This window comes from Bactrocera tryoni, chromosome 5 (assembly GCF_016617805.1).
Source record: "Bactrocera tryoni isolate S06 chromosome 5, CSIRO_BtryS06_freeze2, whole genome shotgun sequence".
Lineage (NCBI taxonomy): Eukaryota > Metazoa > Arthropoda > Insecta > Diptera > Tephritidae > Bactrocera > Bactrocera tryoni.
Window position 1 is genome coordinate 3132587 of NC_052503.1, and position 21594 is coordinate 3154180.

The window sequence follows — 21594 nt, forward strand, 5'->3', positions numbered from 1 at the left end:
GCCAGCCGTTTAAGCTTACGCTAAGTCTTTTATATTTTATAGACGCAATTATGTATGTGTGTGTGTATCAGTGTTTGTTGAGAGTACACACTAGTCATGTCTGTGTGGCACAATGTTGCCGGCCATGCCTCATTGTTGCCACTGCCATTGCCATTATCACTGGGTGTTGCAAGGAAATTAACCCAAATTAGAAGTGAAAACATTTCTCGGATTTCTCTCACCATTCGCTGTGTCGATAACTTGAAATTGCGCATTTACGCTTGAGCCGAGCAAGTGTTTAATGGCTGATGCTGCACGCTGCTCTCGTGTGCATATGTGTGTGTGTGCATGTGCAGTGGTTGCCAGCCAAACAAAGCAAGTACAAATTAATACTCAAGGAAAAACTGTTTATAGGCACATACATGTACAACAACAACACATGTGTGTGCTGCGTGTACAACTGCCGTATTTTTTAAATTTATTTCTCATTTCCTTTTTTACAGTGGCAAATTTGTTGGCAACTTTTTTCGCCAACAACTCGGATTTTGCGGCTATACTTTATTGATTTTTGTCATTTTTGGTGTTTTTGTTTTCGTATGCTTCTGGTAATTTCGTTGTATGATCGCGTGTACTCTGCGCAAATTTGCATGCCTGTTGACAATGGTTGACCTCCCGGCGGCTGTGCTACAATGTTGGTTTTGCAACGCGTTTTATGTTTAAATATTCGATTTTCCACTTAAGGCACCGCAATAATTGCTTACAATTCACCAGAACACACATTTATGACTACTGTAACGTTTCCATTAATGCGTTAAATATGCGCGGCGGACTGCTGCACTTATGGGAAAAGGAAACGGTACAACAATGTACATGTGTTCGCATGTGTTGTTGTATGGAGGTAGAGTAAGGTTAGCTTTTAAGCATATTGTGGCTATTTTCTATTAGAAATTATTACTTGTATTGTTTTTAGCAACAATTGCTAACAATCGATTTTGTGAATGGAAAAATATACATTACCTACCTTTAAAGAAACAAACTTAGTTGGCAAGTCTGGAGGAGATAAAGAGTAGTTGTAAGTTTAAAATATGATCTCAAGAAATATTTTAAATAGATAAATTGTAGTTGTAGGTATAAAATAAAAACCCAAGAAACATTTTGTCGCAGTCTTTTAAAATAATTAATTTTCAAAAAAAAAAGAAAAAAAAACAACAAAAATTATAAAATTATTTTTATTGGTTAAGAAATTGTTGGCAAACTTTTCGATTATATTTAGAATATATTACCATATTTATACTCTCGCGACAATGTTGCTAAGGAGAGTATTATAGATTTGTTCACATAACGGTTGTTTGTAAGTCCTAAACCTAAAAGAGTCAGATATAGGGTTATACATATATACTAGTGATCAGGGTGACGAGTAGAGTCGAAATCCGGATGTCTGTCTGTCCGTCCGTCCGTCCGTCCGTGCAAGCTGTAACTTGAGTAAAAATTGAGATATCATGATGAAACTTGGTACACGTATTTCTTGGCTCCATAAGAAGGTTAAGTTCGAAGATGGGCAAAATCGGCCCACTGCCACGCCCACAAAATGGCGGAAACCGAAAACCTATAAAGTGTCATAACTAAGCCATAAATAAAGATATTAAAGTGAACTTTGGCACAAAGGATCGCATTAGGGAGGGGCATATTTGGACGTAATTTTTTTGGAAAAGTGGGCGTGGCCCCGCCCCCTACTAAGTTTTTTGTACATATCTCGGAAACTACTATAGCTATGTCAACCAAACTCTACACAGTCGTTTTCTTCAGGCATTTCCATATACCGTTCAAAAATGGAAGAAATCGGATAATAACCACGTCCACTTCCCATACAAAGGTTATGTTGAAAATCACTAAAAGTGCGTTAACCGACTAACACTAAATTTTGCGGAAGAAATGGAAGAAGGAAGCTGCACCCAGGCTTTTGTAAAAATTGAAAATGGGCGTGGCCTCGCCCACTTATGGATTTCAATGAAATTCGGTATATAATGTTTTCTTAACACCCTGATGACATGTACGAAATATGGCTGAAATTTGAATTTTGAATTCCATCTCATGCCTTCTCTGTATAATACGAGTATATACATACATTAGGAACCAATGATGATAGCGGAATAAAACTTTACAAAAATACGGTATTTGAAAAATATGTAAATGACGTATAATGAAATCTCGATTATCACTTTATCATGCGAGAGTATAAAATGTTCGGTCACACCCGAACTTAGCCCTTCCTTACTTGTTTTAATACATTTCAATAAAATGTGGGAGTAAAAATAATACCAAAATACGGAAGCTTATTTCGCATTACAATACATGGTATAAATAGGGTTACCACATTTTTGTCTGAATTATTAATATATATTTTATTCAATTATTCGCAATAATATCTAAATTAAAACAAAAAAAACTAGCTGTTTTAGAAACTTAAAGCTTTCTCAGTGGAAATTGCCATCAATTTAAAATATGCAGATTGTTAGCATTGTCATCCATTTTCAAAATTTTGCTATCAAATTGTAGGCATTCGAGTAAAATTTAGTGACAAGGATTAGAGATGTAGTTAGCAGCACAACAATTTAGTTGCTATTTTATGTGCAAAACTAAAGATTTTCGGCTTTTCTTTATTTACTTCGAAATTAAACTGATATGGCAACTCCACATCCGTCAACAGCGCTATGCAAGCACTTATTTCTTTAACCAGCTTCATTGACTGCTTATTGCCAACATTTGCAAGCACATACTCGTCCAATAGACTCCGCCATATGCTCAAGTGCCAAATGATAAAGTGTTTGTCTGGCTTGTCATATTGACCTCTTGGTATACATATGTACATACATGCTTACGAAGCACTGCTGTCGCAAACTGATGGCCACACATTACCACCCCCACCACCACTACGCTCATCACGCAGGCGAGGGAATTTGTGGGCTTTCCTGCCTACTTTAATCCAGTTATTTGCAATGCCATTCAGTTGTCTGTCTAACTGTCGTTCTGCTCGCGCTTATTTATGTTTGTTTGCATATTTCTATGTATTGAAATGTCAGGCTATTTTTATGCGATAAGTTTACTCATTTTCTTGTCTTCTTATTTCACTCTTTTGTCAGTCAAGTGGTGTGTCAAGTCGTCGCTACGTGCTACAAATAACTTTTTACTAATATTTGCCATTATTTGACATATTTCAACATGTACATATATGTATGCTATGTATGCCTGTATAAAAGCGAATATTAACATATATTGTAAGTATGGAGCATAATTAGCGAGAGGTATACTAAGATTTTTGCGAGAATAATGTTTTATATTATTCTTCTTTCAGTAAAGTTCCAAAAAACTGCTGAATATAATAAAAAAATTCAAATATATTTGCGCCTGCAATATATACTGTACTCCATTAGCTACTCACTGAGTTAAGACCCTGTCCCTTTCCAAACAAAAAAATTCAACAAAAAGTTTAAGCAGTTCAATTCTACATAGAAGAGTATTTGACCATCTTAAGTGATTAATATAAAAGCTTGTTATTAAATCTTTATTTCATTACGCCACTTTTGTATGATAATTATACTAGTTGTTTGTTCGATTCGTGGCTAATCAAAACTTTTCAAATTGTAGATAGCTATAATGCAACAAAATGCCACCAAATGTTTATTATATATGCCTCTATTTTCCGTCGAGCAAATACAATTTGCGTCTGTCTAAATGTTGGGGCGAATACCAGATACTGGACATTTTATATAAACAACTTGCAAAAGTAAATAACATATTTAATAACATTAATTTAATGAACTGTTAATGGTTCGGATACATGTTAAAGCTGCAACTATAACCGGGAAGAAGAATGCGCCGCCAAACCCAACCACCGGCAACATCCGCCTGTAACAGGTGCTAATAAACGAACAGCGAAAAAGGGAAAAATAACCGAAACAACCGACTAACTAGCTGAAAAATATGTTATGTAGACATAACCAGTCGCCTTGGCAAGCCATCAAACAGTGTTAATTAGCTAAAATTGCAGCCGCCCGTACATACCTGTATATACATACAAACAAGAGCCTGCTGGTCGAAAGTGCGCGACTACAAATCAGTGTCGCTTCCTTTTCAGCCGCGCCGCTCGATTACAGGCGACTTGTTGGGAGGAAAATCGAAAGAAGAATGAGTGAGCAAATTATGGGTGATGCGGCAAGAAATCGCCTTTTAATTCCAACTAATTGATGGCTCATCGCTTAACTGCCGGCCAAGTGGCAACTATGGTTGAATGCTCTTCATAACATTTTGCTACTGCACTTTAGTCCACTTACAGCAATGTACGTGTGTATGAGTGTACAAATTTGTGCTAGTATGGGTGCTTATCAGTGCGCTTTCCGCCCGTCACTAAGAATCTGTGTTGTGATGCACACATTTAATATATAAGAGACAAGCGAGACAGTTATGCAACGAACTAGTTAATTGGCTGGCGATTGAACAGTTTTGAGGTTAAGCAAGCTTATGAAGCAATTGAGGTATTGGAATTTCGAGCTAAGATATCAAGGTTAGACAAAAGCTTATTCGAGCGTTGAAAAGCAGTGAAGGGAATATATAGTATGTAATTCTTTTCCAAAATAAGTTCAGCGTTAGGTAACTATTAGGGTAAAATTTGTAAAATTATTACCGGAAATTTGATGAAGGATAGATATTACGTATCTAACTATATTAAGTACAAAAATCAATGCTTTCACTATTATAGTCATTTTTACCAGAATTCTTAATTATTATTCTGCTGAGGGGTCTGGCTAAAACTTCGATAATAAAGATTTCTCTGCGTATTTAACAAGCTATATTCCTTCTACTTGTTGATGGAAACAAGTATTTACATATAATGATATATATGCGACCGTTAGAAACCTAACTAACTAACCAGTCACTCTTTACACGCAAATTGTTATTGATTTGAAGATATGGACCTTTTCCTTTAGTTTCGGGGAATGCCGGCTCAATTTTCGAGCGCCATTCCCTAGATTGTTAGACAATGTCGACGTCACATTATTAAACTTAAGCATTGTCATCAGTTAAGATGCGCTTGCAGAACTCGCTTTTGCAAAAGACTCAGAAATTTTGGTACCAGTCTAGCATCATTCATCACTCTTCATACCCAAAACATTAACCAAATTGTGTTGAATGGATTCCTGAAAGTTATTGAAATCCTCTGTAATCGCTCTGATACCATCACGCGATTTTCAAGTACAATTTCTTTGACTTCCCTTATACTATATGCCATTCAAATACATCTGAACTCAAACTAGTAAACTAGTAAATTCGAAAAAGTAATCAACATATTATACACTTTGCTCTTTTTGAATAGAACCCGCTCTTCAAATCGCACATTGACAATGAGTTTCTTCTCAATTTTTATTTTTCTGAAATCCTTAAAATATTTGTTCTTTAAAGAAACTCAAGGAATTTATAGCGCGTCATAGAAGAGATATATGTATATCGCCTAACTGAAGTGGTGAACACAATGGCTGCGACAGACTGCAGAACTGAAAACGTCGTTGTGCATCTTGCTACATGTACATTTTGAGAAGCAACAACAACACAATGGCCGGCATGTACGCAAAACAACGCAGTTGTCCATTTTGTATGTACACAATTTCGTTGTGGCCATACTAATTCCTTTCACTTCAATGAAATTTTAATATTTTGTTCAAAGTGAAATTTTTTATGCAAAAAATAAATAAATAGGTAAATATTTTTGCTTTAAATTATCCCTTGTTATTACAAATGATATAATAGAGCTATAATATAGCTATTTTATGCTTTTATTTGTAAAATAACGTCAAGTTTGTTAGAGCTGTGAATAATTTTACATTTTACATATTAGTGGCATCACCACTCTACCTCCTCTTTCTATCTTCCATTCTACTGTCAACTCGACTGTCGTCGTACTGTCGTTGGCAAAAATAGGAGGATATTGAAGTTAGCGAGAACGACAACTGTCGGCCTGCAGTCGTGTAGTTGTGCAGCTGTCAACATAACAGTGTCCATAAGAACGTGTGTATTTTAATATTTGACAGATGTAGTTTGCAGTCTGTCCCGCTCTATGTGTTCACCACTTCACTGTATGCAAAAATATTTTCTCGTTCGGCATTATGCGCAGCTGGATGAGTGAAAGACGACGGCGACAGGCAGACTTGCTTCGTTGCGAGTCAAATGTCCGAGCGAAATGCTTTTGAATGCGCGACCACAACGACGCACTGGCTTTGAAGCGCAGCTGGAACGCTAGATGCGTGTGTGTGGTTGCTATTGTTGCAACATATTGCCGCAGGCGATAGCCTACACAATAGTCTGCTTGTTGCGATTTATTTATGCCGTGTTTACATATGCAGATTCGCCTTTACGAGCGGCAGAGTTAGTACTTTGTCTTGTGCTGCGATTTATTATTAATTTTTTGCTGCGCCATTTATGCATATTTGCTGTATGTTATTGTTGGGTTTTTACCTATTTAGTGGCGCCTAGCGTTTGCGACGTTGTCTCGGACAGTTCCTGCTTGTCAGCGCACATAAGTGGTCATGCTCATCCATGCCAGTGGGTCCACCAGGAATGCAGAAGGTACAACATGAAATTATTATTATTCATTTGGAGCAATAAAAGGCTGCGTGGAGGGGTGGCGGGAGCGCGCTAGGTAAAAGACTTTAACATGAGTTTGATGTTATTATGCCTTGCATATGTCCGACATAAATGGCAGCTAATGGCTATGCGCTACTTCTGCTTCTAGCGATGCCACATATGGCGCTACACTGTGAGAAAAGGTTGCAATGTGCTTTTTTTTCTGTTCATAGATATATATACATTTTTTTTCTTAAACGTGACGTTCGTTAATATGTTGGCTGCAATCCTTCTCTTTAATGTCCACTGAGCAATTCCTTTTATTTTCGGCTGCAACGTGCCACCGCTGGCTGCTGTGCAACATTTTCTCGGTAAGCCAGCTTTTCCGTGTTTGTTGTGGACTCATCATGCCTGGCTTTTTGCTCATCTCAATATCTGCTGTCTCCATTGTTGTTGCCGTTGTTGCTTTCATTGCGCCATAAATCATCAGCTTACAAATAGCAACATCTTATGCCCTCAACCAAAACAATTTTAAGCTACAAATTAGCGTTGCTGGCACTGGTTAGCCACTGCAGCCGCCATCACCAACACCAGCACCAAACGTTGCCCACCAGCAGCTAATGCTTCCCAGCAATCAAGCTTGTGAAAAATTACACTAGTAAAGTGGGGAAAAAGTCCGCTTAATCCAAAGGACAGTACTTGCTGCCAACAGGCGAGTGGGCAAGCGAATCGTCAGCGTTTTTACAAGCAGCCATTCACCGAGCGTTGAGCGCCAGGCTGCTAAGCTGGGGAGCTTTGGAGCTGGTGTGCTGGCAAACAGCCGCCCAATTGACCTAATAACAGCATTAATCTGTGTTATTTTGGCGCATTTTGTTAATGCTCTTAACGAAACAACAACAACTACACCAACTGCCTGCATTAAAATAGAGCTACTAAACAGCAGCAACAACAACAGCGAACAAAGTGAACGTGTATCAAGATGCCCGGCGTATTTTTGTTCAATTTAATTTTTTTTCGACCCAAATGAGCAAAAAACGGGCAGCAAAGCGAGCTTGTTGGTCGAGCGTGTTCAATAAAGAAGAAATAAAGCAGAGAAAAAGAAACAAAAGGCGTACAATGACTAGGAAATAAATGAATCTTAAATAAATCCATAGAAATTGCACAGAGCACGACGACGGCAACAGGTTGCTAGTTGCGGCAACTGGCAGGCGTACAAGCGACAGCCATGTGGCAAGTACATATGTATGGCAGATACAGTGAAGCCGTGACGTATTTTAGTACTTTAGTAATTTAGTGAAATAATTGATTAATATTATTTTGATTAAGCGTAATTACAATAAAATTAATAAAACTCATGCAAAGATAAAATTTGAAAAGGCAGCTTGTGTGTAGGCATTCCGTTTGTATGGCAGATATATGTTGTAGTGGTCCGATCTAAGCAATTTGTTCTGATATTATACCGTTGCTTGAGGCAATATTCCATGGCACATTTTGTGAAGATATCTTGTCAAATTAATAAGTTTCCCATGTAAGGACTTGATCAATCCGCTTGTACAACAACTAAATGCTGTCATGGTCCAATACTTATTGGAAGTGATGAGGGGCTTGTTGGGTAGAAAAGATTTTATGTAAAATTTCAGACTTGTATCTCTAAAAGTGAAGGACAAGTTCACATTTATACAGTTAGTTAGACGGATATGGCTAACTCGACCCAACAAAAGCACACAAATTGGTTGAAATATAATTTCAATTAATTGAATGTCACTTTTAACGATAATACACTGTACTTTGCGCCAACAAACGACAGTTGAGGCGCGCTACTTGTGGCAGAAAGCTGAGGCACCCGTGCGGTGTTGTGAATTTGCCTGCCGCAGCACTTAAATTGCATTAGGCGGCCAATGAGCCACACCACCAACAACAACAACAAGCGATAGCGCTTATTAGTGCCACTGCTCGCTTTTCTTGCCTGTCACAGTACAAAGGATCGCACGTTCGGTGTGCCTCAGTTTAAGCCCAGTTGTTGAGCAGAACAAACGCTGGCAACACAATAGCCTCGGAAAAATGAGGCGAACATTTTGCGAATAAAACTTAAATTTAACAAGTGGCAGCAACGAAGATTAAACATTTGCCAAGCAATGTGTTGCCTGCCAACACACTTCCAAAAAGCATGCAACAGCACCGCATATTGCTAAAGTGGCAGCAACATTCTTTTTTAGACATTGCTGGCGTGTTGTACGAACGGGCAGTTCGCGGTAATGCGGCTTTTCGGACTCATTTGCCCAAGGGTGAAACCGCAACTAATTCCCATTTGCCACACTAAATCTATTTGTATACAAGTTTGTTTTATTTTTTATTAGAAAACATTTTCGCTTCGAAATCTATTTTTATCGCAATATTTTTTTTTTGATTTTGCAGGCTGTACCAAGGTTTATACGAAGAGCTCACACCTGAAGGCGCACCAGCGTATACATACCGGTAAGTGGTCAAAGAAAGCTAATCGCTTGGTGTTAATTAAAACAATGCTAACCCTTTGCATACCAAATATTACATATGTACATAAGTACATACATATATGTTCACAGAAGTATGCATAGCTTTAAATGTATAGCATATACATATGTATATAAGTACTAACCAACAACTGTAAAAGCTTGTAGCTCCACTAAATTTTTGATAGACCTTGTCTGCTCTGCCGACAAATTTCTAATCAATTTAAGCAATTAATTTAAATCAAACAACTTTTATAGACTCAGCAGCCCAGCTACACAAAACCGTTACGTTATGTAAACATATTAAAATAGCAAAAAAAAAAACATCGCTAACGGCAAATTATGAGCGTTCGCTGACTCATAGCGAATAACTGACCGAAGAGGCACAGTCAACTATGCCAAATTGCTTCAATGTGTGCATATGTGTATGTGTGTGTGTGTGTATAGTTTCTTACATAGTGTCGAAAGTGGAGCTTAAACATATTTTTACTGAGTTATAATTTTTGGTATTTGTGGGCCTATTCTTCGAAAAAATGTTTGCATAAAAAATTAAAAACTGCAAGTTTAGTAGGTCAATTAATGATTAATTACTTCAGCATAATTTTTTTTGATGTTAACTTGAGTAATGAGTTTGTTCGAGTTTAATAAACCATCATCGGTTTAGTTTGAGTAATGCATAGCAGTAAAATTCACAAGTAGGCCAATGAAAAATCTCAACCACAAAAAATATTTTTCTTGCAGAAATATTACATAATCATTTTGTTAACAGTTGAAGCTACAAATCTATTGAATATCAAATTCAGCAACTTTCAACGATTTAATCTTATCATATCACACATTTACATACATATATATGTATGTAAATCATTTATGTACATATGTCATTTCCAATTTTCATTTGTTTTATCCTCTTAAGGCGGGAGCCTGCTTTAGAAGCTTCAAAAAATCGGATTTTTTTTGCTTAAATCTCTTTAAAAATTATCTAAGAATATGACCCCAAAGTAATAGATGGGAATTCAAAATATTTTCGAAGCTAGAAGGGAAATAGTGACCGAGCGTTTAGCAGATACTTTAGCGCTTGGGCTAAAAGCGAAAACTTTGACGCGCGATTTCTCGGTTTTTCATTTTAACGATTTTTCTTAATTGGCGGGCAATATAGAAAAAAACTAAACGTAGTATGGAATTGAGGCAAAATTTATCTTTGCCATTAAATTACCTTCTATTTAAACTAAAAAAACTAAGAATAGTAAAATTTGAACATATTTTAAAACAACATAAGTAAAATTTTTTTGGTCAAAAACCCCATTTTCAATTTTTATAAATTTTTTTAAATTTTACACTTTGTTATTGAAATTTTCTTAGTTTAGCTGGAAGATAAATTATCAAAAAATATAAATCTCTTTGAATGTTTTGTTTCCGATAGGAATTGCGATCTGCATCCTGCCCGCCATCCGACAAATGCACATGCGTGAGCGGGCAATTGATTCCCAAAGGCAGAATATCAAAGATTTCGTATCCAAAAAATTTGTGAATGATGTTTAAATATATAACTATAAACCTTAGAAATTTCGATTTAATCAATTATTTCTTTCTTTCCCGAAAAAATCCTCAAAAACATCGATTTTTTGAAGCCTCTAAAGCAGGCTCCCCCTTAAATTTGGTCGCCAAATCTGTAATAAATACAAACTTCTTAGAGATATGTGTATCCGATATTCCAAAGGAAGTTAGCATATCAAATAAAAGTAAGATTGCAAAGGCACACTCTATTTGCTCATTTCAGCACTGAGTATTATACTGAGCATATTTAAAAATCAGTGAAGCTTGATCGAGCCTTCATTACGAATATAAAAGAAACCTTTTTCGCTATCTTCCTTTGCATTTATTTCGATCTGGCGCTAGCTTCTTAATATGAATACAACTCTTTTAGGTAAAATTTGCAAGTGAATACAATTCCTTAAAACCTTAAAAAATATGATTTAATTCCGTTGCTTATCACCGTCCAAATTATAAAATAAAGACATTTTTAAGAATCATATGGCAGGCATTATTCGAAACTTTAGATAAGTAACGCTTTATGTATTTACTAAATATAACTTAATTTTCTCCCTTCCGAGAGTGTTTACAACAAAATTTATTTTCGAAAAAATATTTTTGAAAATAAAAAGATTCTATTTTAAAACTCAAAATAATTTATTAAGTATAACCGCAAAAAATATTTGCGACACATTTCACCAAGAGACTAGAAAAGCTACCACATTGCATATGAGAATAAAAAAAATTGAAATTTGAGTTTGACATGGCATGCAATGCTAAACCCAAAAATGTCCATTTATAAAGTATGCGCTATCATGTCGGTCGCTAGGTTGATTTGTCGCTACCGCTAAGATAGCCTGCGGGCGATCAATTGAGTAATAACTTCACTAACTGCTGCAACCGAGACAATTGATTTATTTTAGTTAACGCCACATGTCGTTGGCAGCACACAAACGAGAACGTGCAACATGCACAAGTGCTTGCATACTCGCACACACACACACATGTATGCTCATAAATGGAATTCATATTTTTCAAGATACTAGCAATATGTGATAGAGCAACATGTTGCACACACGAAATATCAATGACTGCTGAACATGCAACGGCAAGCAAATATGCGCGGCAACTTTGTAACCAATACTTGCCACAGCCAGTACACATGCGCACACTGTTGGCAGTTGGATTAATTTTGAAATATGGCTAATAGATTGCGGTTAGGGCAGACCATAAGCGCCGAACAACAACTAGAGCAACAACAACACACACATGCACGTACATGCCACAGCAGAATGCCAAACAGTAAATCGGCGCAAGAGGCAGCATCGATATCAGCCACAAAAGTTGAGGCAGCCAGCAGCAGCACCACACAATAAACGCGGCAGCCACCGTCAATAAAGCCAAGCGACAGCGGGGAGGTGGGGGCTTCAACTGCACCAATTGTTGCTAAGCTCAGAGCACAAAGGCAGCCATTAAGCCAACGTTTATTGTGTACTTAAAACATTTTAGCGTTGAAGTTAAGTGCCGCTAACATTAATATGCAAAAGGAGCTGAGCACGTGTAAGTGTATTGGTGTGCTTGTGTGCCTAAACGTTTGTAGTTTCTGTGGATTTTTGATTTATTGGCATAAATGTGAATATGGAAAATGATATTATGGCAAAATAACGAGTGGCGAATGCTTGTAACTGCGGATATGTGTGTATGCTTGTGTGTATGTGGCAGCATTTTCATAATAATGTTGTTCGCCGAATTTGCTGTCGTTGCTACCATTGTAGCTGTCACACTCACACACGAATTTAGCGGCGAGCAAATGGTAATTTTACAAGCGCAGTTGCAATAGCATCGCCCATAAATCATTGAAATTAATTATGTTCCTAGTATTTTGCTACACACTGTAGCGTGGCATGCCTGAAGAGTGGGTATAGTGCGCTTTAGGCAAATGCCTTTGGCCAATAGAGCGGTTCCTTGATTTCAGGGGGAAGTAGGAATAAATTTGGTGATTTTAGAAAATGGTATGGAAATAAGTAATGGTAATGGTAAATGAGTGCATGTGTGCTCGGTTCAACTAGAAGTTTTTTATTAGAAGCAGAAGGAAGATGAAGAGCATTTATGGCGAAATGATGATATTGCTCCACAAACAGTGATTATTTGTCCGTACCGCCGACACCACAGCTTTATAGCATGTAGCTGTCATACAGACTGAACGATCAATATGAAGGCAGTGCTTATATAGAAAATTTTGTTTTGATAAGATATCTTCCGAACATGAATTATTGTAGAAAGGAACACTACCATTATCCGACATGTAGTTTCGATCGGGCCACTATATCACAAAGATGCCATACACGCTGACCGATCAAAATCAAGACAAAGGTTTTCTTATACTATTTAATGCCATAAGATGGATGGCATCGAAAATGGTGGACGGAGTTGGTGTGAGGATGTACCCTGAAGAGATAGGCATAAGATAGCCTTTTAACTAGCCGTATCATTTTAGAATTTTTCAAGGAGAAGTATTTGCTTTTGGGAAAGCCATGGAACTAGCCCCTAATATAACACCAGGCAACTCCAAAATTAACATCTACGCAGACAGCCAAGCAGCAATTAAGGTAATAATCTCGTTTTGTATATCGAGCGGAAGTGTGTGGGAGGCACAGCAGCAGTGGAAAGTGTCGTCAGGAACAAGCGACTTCTTTTCCAATGGGTGCCAGATCACAAACAGGCAAAGATGTCAGTGAGATAATGGACGAGTTTGCTAAGAATGTTTTATGAATAAAAAATTACAAAGTGCCTGCTCACTCTGGATAGAAGAAATGGTAGGAAGATGGTTCGAATACCCACTGATCAAAATTTGGTAACAACACATTCGCAGAATGGAGCTTAGAGATCGAAATGACAACAGGAAATATCAAGAACAACCAGGGAAAAATGGAACAGCTCTTGTGCAATTGTCACGTACATGCAAGGCAACGCTTCAAACACGGTATGAGACACTAGATTAATCTATAGTGGGGTTGCAGAACATATTTAAATTCGCTTTAAGTGCTGTCATCCTGGTGTCAACTTCTAATGAACTGCAACTACAACGGCAACACCATCTGCAATCGCTAAGAATGAAAATTGGTGCATGCGTGGCCCACTAGCCTATCAGACTAACCTATGCTGTATAAATGTAACTTTCAAGGCGTATGAAGCTTCGGTGCAGTCGAAGTTAATGTTTTTTTATTTCTAATTTCGTTATTTTTTATTTACATAATTCTAAAACTTGTCAAATCTACTTTTTTTTATCTCAAGCTGGTGTTTTAAGATTTAGCTAATGATAAGTGCTTAGCTAGAAGCAAATTTTCCAATTTTTCGTTTGTGGTAAGAAGTTTTAAGTCTTAATAACAGCAATAACATAGATGACTCGACATTTTCGAAGCAAATTGATACTGACAGTGAAGTAAAGTGACACTTAATCTTTATATAAATTATTTATTAAAAAATTAACGTAAAGTCCTGCTAAGCATTCTATATTACAGTACATACTCTCACTTAGAACTGAACTTAAACTTCATCAATTAGACCTACTGAATCTGTCGTAGCCCTTACAATAAACACCCGCGCTTAGAAGTCTTGGAGAATAATAGAAAAATTACTTAATCAAATAAGTTAACTACAACTTCATTATGTAGAAAGATGACTTTGACGTCTATGAAGGTTTCGTATATAAATACGCGCATATATTTGTATATGTTTGTCAAATCCATCACCATAAAGTTCTCGTATATGTCCAGCACTCACGCTTTTTGCATTACTGTCAAAGCCAACGAATGCTCAATAGGTCGCCTGTACATTTCCTTCGTTATTTCCGCCTTTGGCAAGTGCATTGCGGCACACAATTGCCGCGTGTCCGTAATCATGATCACACTGTCCACTACCAGCGAGGAAACAACTAACCCATCAACCATCAACGCTTGCAATATTTCAACTCGATTTTATTTCTTTTGCTCTTGTTGCTGTTGTTGGTCTTACTACACAACTGAAATGCAGCACCATCGGATATAAACGATTTTTCTGACTTCTCACTGCGCATGCGCTGCTGATGATGCAACTTTTGCGGTCGCTGACTAAAGTGTTTGCACTTTATTTTACTTGTTTTTTCATTTTTATAGCCTTATTGTTGTTGTTGCTGCTGCCTTACTTACTCGAAAGCACGATTGGCAAATTAAAGCGACTGGACGGCATACACTTCTGACCAACTCACCAGCCAATAAAACGAAATGAATCAGCGAATGAGTCTGCGCATCTGCAACGAGCCGACTGCCTTACGAGCACTTTTACAGCTATATGCGCATCTGTGTATGTGTGTGTGTGTGTGTGAGCTGTGAATGTGGCTAGTAGCTGCTCGCGGTCACAGCTGTAATTGTGGTTGCGGTTGACGCAAGTGTACGCGCATGCGCGCAAAATCTCAACTCACGACTTGCGCTCGCATCGCCCGCCACCACCATCACCACTAGCTTAACCACGCCACCAGCGTCAACAACCATTACAACCGACAACGCCGTGCCGACCGCAAGACCCAGAATCGAAATTGAAAATGAATTGAATTGTATGAACCCGTAGTTGAGGTTGGCAGCTGGGCGCGTTTGCACAGCTACGACGCTGCGGCTGGTGGAACGTGAGCGACAGCCGCAAATGCAGGAAAACAAAACTGTAAATAAAGCAACAAGCGCAGCGCTGAAGATGATGATGATGATGGAAATAATCATAGCAGCCCATCCCGCATGGGCGGTAATCTGCCGCGCATTCGTGTGGTTTGCTTGGTGTTGGTTTGCGGTGCTTTTGGTCAGCGTGTTGGTTAATGCTTTTTGTGGTTCGTTAATCAACTGTGGTGAGCCTTTTAAATCTCTCGCCTTTGTTGCTCTAAAGGATTATTGCTGCTGCCGCAGCGCTTTTGTGGGTCAGTGTGTTAAGTTGGTTGGATGTTGCGCACGCGCACAAGTGGCAACTTATTGCGATGCTTCTAAACTGGGTTAAGTGGCAAAAGTATACGGAACAGCATACAATTGATATGCTGGTGTATCGCTATCGCGTTGGCAAGACTAATAAAGCATTTTTCTGCTGATTGCTGATGTGATATATTAACCTTTGCTGTTGAAAAGTATCAGATTACTTAATTAATTTCATGACTGCTGATTTTGATGAAAAATTTCGTACGAGAACAGTTATGTAGTGCAGAGCGTTTGTCCTATATTTTATTTTATGCGTTTGTCAAAAATACTTCAAAATTTAATTAACTTATAATAACGTTTATTAAAACAAAATAAATATTATATTTCGAAAATTAAGAAAAATACTGAATTTTAGGATTTAAGTTTGCCAGCTCATATGTATATAAGGACATCAATTAAGTTTTTGTTGCCTACATTTAGGTACCTCCAAGATATTTTACCAGTTACTTACTAAATAGTTTAGCAGGTGTGCGACCTTTAATGCAGACGCTTGAAAAATAGATTAAGGCAGGGGTTTTGATAGTTTAGTTGTACATAGTTATAGAAGAGCGTCTAAAAACAAATGACCGAACTAATAAAATTAATCCAATAGTTCACGCTAAGTGCATTTAAATATCAGTGTGTATTCTTTTAAGAACCCATTACAAATGTGAAGCTTCACCACCAAGCAGAAAGAAACCCATTTGTATGAAGAAATATCTTTAGTACAATTTTTATTACATTTTTATGGCTTCCATTTACAGTGCATGAGATAAGTTTTCTTATAAACACAGTGGTAAATATATTTCATACAACTGTATGAATGTATGCCTGCTTCTTTATTTTTATGTGCGAATTAATCGTTCTTACTCCAAGTGGGTTTAACGATGGTGTGACGATTAGGAATGGTTTATGAGCTGTGAGGTAAAGTGTCGGACACTTCGCTATAAATTCACTGCGACATGCAGGACTTTGCAGCATACTCAGAAAAATTACAAAAACAATACATTTTGCACACGTAAGTTTGGTTCGAAAATGCACTTGTGAGAGAATAAGGAGCAAAAATAATTTTAAGAAACGCGGTAAATAAACATTACAAAAGAAGAAAACTTGTTATAGCTTCTTATAGCAATAAAGGGTATAAAAAGATCTTTGTCTTATTTTGAATGTTCAGTTTGTATGGCAGCTATATGTTATAGCAGTCCAAACTAAATAATATCTTTGCAGATTGGAATAGAATATCTTTGGTCGACCTCATTAAAAAGGGTTTCTCTTAAGTACAAGGACCAGATTTTTATCGGTCAGTTTGTTTGTTATGTCTTATATGGCTTTCCCGACTTAAAATAAAATAAAATAAAATAAAATAAAATAAAAAAATTAAAATAAAAAAAAATTAATTAAACAAAATACGTTTACGAAAAAAATAAAAAATTATAAAATATTAAATATGGGCAAATTAAATAGAATTAATTTAAATTACGTAAAAGAATTTAAGAAAAGATAAAGTCAATTTAAATTCAATTATTTCAAATTAAATTAGGATAAGTTAAACTAAACGAAAATAAACTATTTTTTATTAAACTAAATTAACTTAAATTAAATTAAGTAAACACATAAAATTAATTGACATAAAATAAAATAAAATAAAGTTAAATTAAATTAAATCAAATTAAATTAAAATCAAATAAATTAAATTATATTAAACTAAATTAAATCAAATGAAATTAAATTAAATTAACTTAAATTAAATTACATTAAATTAAATCAAATTAGATTATTACCAATTAATTTCAAAAACAATTTCCATAGAAAGTTGCAATAAAAATTGCGTACAAAACCCGCTTAAATCAATAAAATTATTTCTGCTTAAGAGATTTTTGTCACTCTGGACATCTTTCAAAAATTGATTGTATTCATGCATGCAGTTTGTTTAATAAGCGTTTCGTTTAAGTATCAAATAACTGTGAAAAATTGCCTACAAGCTGATTGAAATAATTTGGCTGCACAGATTAGTGCATTTACAAATTTTCTGATCTTATCGCAGCAAGTTATCAGCTCGTATTTCATTACGATTACACTCACAGCACAAGCGGCTTATCAACAACATCGACGTAGTCAAAAGCAACATGTGCGCCTATCTGCCCCGCGATCACTTGCAAAACATTGACAAATGTCACTATCGATTTCTCACCTATGGACAAGTCTACAAAACAGCGACAAATGAAACGACGCCCGGAGCCAAATGTACACATCAACTGCGCGCAAAAAAGAAGTTTACATCAAAAAACAAATTTGCAACATTTCAAATGTGTTATGCCACTTGAGTAACGGAACGCTGACACCCTTAAGCGCACTCACATACCGTGCAACCTGCCGCCTAACCACCGCTCGTACTGGCAGCAGCAATTGCGGCAGTTGTAATTCAATCTCAATCGTAAATAAAATGCAACAGTGCCAGCCAAGTTGCATTGCGATTAACTCACCTCTACCCTCGAGCAGTCGTCGTAAATCAACATTTCAACTGCGCAGAAATCAACGTGCGTGTCTGTCGTCCAATCAACGAAGCAAATATGAAGGAAAAAACCAAATGAAAAATTATACATAAAAATAATAAAGATTTTAATAATAAATAAGTAAAGGTAGAGGCAGGCAGTTCCAAGAGTTATTAAAAATATGCAATTGGCAAAAACCAAACAAAAAAACGGTGAGCGAACACTCAAATTTGCATGCGCTGATATTTTGCGGGCGCACACAAACGCGAAGCCATTAAAAGAGCGATTAACAATTCGCGCAATGCGACAAAAGGTTAAATTTTTCGCTTTTGAATATTTGCATTTTTTCGCGATTTTGCACCAGCGGAAAATGCGCTGGAATTGCAAATAAAAGCGTGCAATCGAACATGCCAAAGGAAACGACAGTGCATTTCCGTCGCCACTTGGTCGCTTCGGTCGAATGGTAGGCAAATGCGGCGGCGCATAACTCAATCGCGGCGACTGTCCGCGCTGCGTCAATTGACAGTTTGTAATGACGCTTTTGCGGGCAATTTTCGTGCGCTTTTTTACATTTACTCCGAACTTTATGGTGCCACAACGCAGCGGCAAGTTTCCATGTCGCCAATTTACCAAAAAGCTTGCAACTTCCTCTGCCTTAGCAATGTCTTGCTATGCGCTGTTTAATTTTAATATAATAGGCACTCATTTGTATGTGTGTGTGTGTTGGCAAGATTTTGACACAGCAAAAGGCTTGGTTACATGGGAAGCGTGGTATGTGTGTCACAGCGGCGAAACGCCAAGCAAATTTTGAAATTCATATGCATATGCAGCGCTAGATGTTTGAGAGGCGTAATTCAAAACGTCGGCTGACATTGCACTCTGCACTGTGCTGCCAGAGCTGAAACGAGCGCTCGACTCGCTAGTGTCTCAGTGATGGCGCGGTGATATGATATCCCGCTAAAACGCTAAACTGCGGGGTTAAAAGCCTTGCGACCAGCATAAATGCACTTGAGTGCGTGTGCGCTTTTGTGTTGGTGTGTTGGTGTGCAGCGCGCGCTTTTGTGCCGTCACAAGATTTTGGCCACAATGAGGCTATTTAAATCAATTCAAACCAATCAGCGGAAAATAAATGTGTGCAAGCAACGGCCAAGCAGTCAGCCAAGTCAAGCGGCAAAAATTAAGGCTAAATAACTAAAAGTTATCGCATAGCCGCGCTGCGGCATTGTCCATCGATACGATTTAGCATATCGCCGAACTAACGGCGCACAGTCATTCAACAATCGGCGCCTTTTTAGCCAGCCATTCATGCGACCGCTCAACTGCGCCCAGTCCGTTGTCTATTCGGGAATGCATTTAGCATTACAAACTAAGTGTCTAAGTCTAAAATCTACCCTCAATGTCCGCCTGTGTATGCAGCAGGTGTCATGCTGGGTACTCATACGCCGCGGTGCACCGGCTCGTTGTTGCCGCAATTTACCATTTAAATATGTCAAAATTTCAATGAATTCAGTTTGGCATAGTACTTTATGATGTTCGTGTGCGCATGCGTATAAAGCACGCTCCAATAAAATAAAGTATCCAAACTGACATAGCTGAAAATTTAATTACTATTCATATTTGCTATTTACTATTTATGAATTTATGCCTGTAATAAAACTGCTGGCTGCCAAGGCGTTGTTTGCTCTGGGTTTTTTTTATTTTTCTGCCTAAAATTACACATTAATCCAATTTGTGTTGTACTTAATCAAAGCGACTTGTGGTCTGTAACTGGGCGCTCAAGCTGCTGCGCCTTTAACTGCGCATGCGTTCAAGTAACTTTTGCGCTTGCATGCTTCACTCGCTTATCGTCCCACTCGCCGTGTTCGGCGATTAAACTGACACATATCGAAGTAATATTTGTAACTAGCAATTTGGATGAACTTAGTAGTTAATGCTTAAGTGATTACATGGAATTTAATTAATTATCTTGCATTGGCCTGTGATTTTGTGCATTCGGAACTGTGCTGCGTTTAGATAGTTAAGAATTTAAGCAGATTATATTTGTTTAATGGTAATATTTAAAAAGATATTTAAAGCTTACATAAAGATATCAAAAATATATAAGTATTTTCAATAGAAAAAGCGCGGAGAGTAGATTCTAAATAATAATAATTAATTATTAAGAGAAGATCGTTAAGAGTAAAAAAAACTCCTTTAAAATTATAAAGAATTCATAAAAGAAGTAAAAAGAAAAATTAAAATAAATTCTTTAGTAGTTAAAAACTTAAGAAATGATTATAAGTTTTCGCCACCAATTTTTATTTTTGCTAGTTTAGGTTAGGTAAAAAAGGTTGGTTTTTTGTGAGGCCACGAATGCTGCCACTTATACAGCTAAAGACGCTTGTTCGTTTGTGGTGCCTATATCATTTGGGTATGAATTAAAAACTGTTGCATATCATCAAAACACCTAGAGCCTGCACAAATTTCAATTCCAGCTCACAGTTCCAGGCCCCGTCTGTACGGAGACAGTAAAGCCCCTGCTCGTTCCCATCTTGAAAGAATCTAGGTATGGGTGCCTTTCCGCGGATTCCGCTTTGGTCTGGCACCAATACAAGTTTAATATGGAAGTGCTCATGCACTGCTTACTCTTAGCGAGTATAAGGCCTATATAGCAGTTCTGTTACCAAAATGGATGCTGGTAAGGTATGCGGAAGCCACGCTTCGTTGAAGGACATCCGCTACTAAGTACCTAATAACTGCCACTTTTGCTTGAAAAACACTACGTGGTCTGGCCGTTTGAAAGAAGAATTGAATGAGGGCTCCCAACAGTAGACTTCCTCTCCAACCTATTCCTTAAGCTTGGATCTATCCATGAAAAAGCTCACTGCGCTTCTTCTCCAGCGACTCCGCCTCACCAACATACCTCTCGGAGGTATGTGAGGGGAGAAAATTCCGCTGCAGTCGAAGTGAGGGAGGATTTCGGAATCTTTTCTCTTCTCAATATTAAGCTCAAGGCTTAAACACTTCACATTTTCAACAGGGTGAATTCAAGAGCCGCGATATAAGAGATATTTGATTTTGTACCTGATGGTAATCAGTTCATTTTTATTTGAATTTACTGCTAAGCTGCTTCTTTCCATCCTTCTGGTGACCACATTGAGATATCTCTGTGTCAACTTGTAAACGATATCCAAGGAAGTACTTTTAACCATTAGAGCAACAATATCGTCGCTCGAGTTCCTCCAATAAGTCATTTGCCAATAAGATCCTGAATAAAGGAGACAGAACACCACCATACAGACCTTTCGTAGTGCTCCACTCCGTCACTACAGTTCATTTGCAGGAAGACAGTTGCTTGAGATTCGTTTCGATCTCGAACATATCCAGGCCGTAGCCTGGCCTAATTTAAAATATACTTTCAGTCAATTTGTATACCATTTGCTTTAATTTACAATATTATTTTGTTATATGAACTCCAAAAATTGTAATATATGAAAAAAATATTTTTTCGAAGCAGGCAAATTGATTATCCTT

The 21594-nt window shown here is 37.3% G+C and overlaps 1 protein-coding gene across 1 annotated transcript in view; it reads left to right on the forward strand.

The window, feature by feature from the left end:
- Positions 1 to 21594, forward strand: part of LOC120778876 (dendritic arbor reduction protein 1) — a 138355-nt gene that overhangs the window by 90403 nt on the left and 26358 nt on the right. The window contains exon 5 of the mRNA XM_040110920.1: positions 9010 to 9069. Within this exon, the coding sequence (XP_039966854.1) occupies positions 9010 to 9069 (60 nt within the window). The remainder of the gene's footprint in view (positions 1 to 9009; positions 9070 to 21594) is intronic.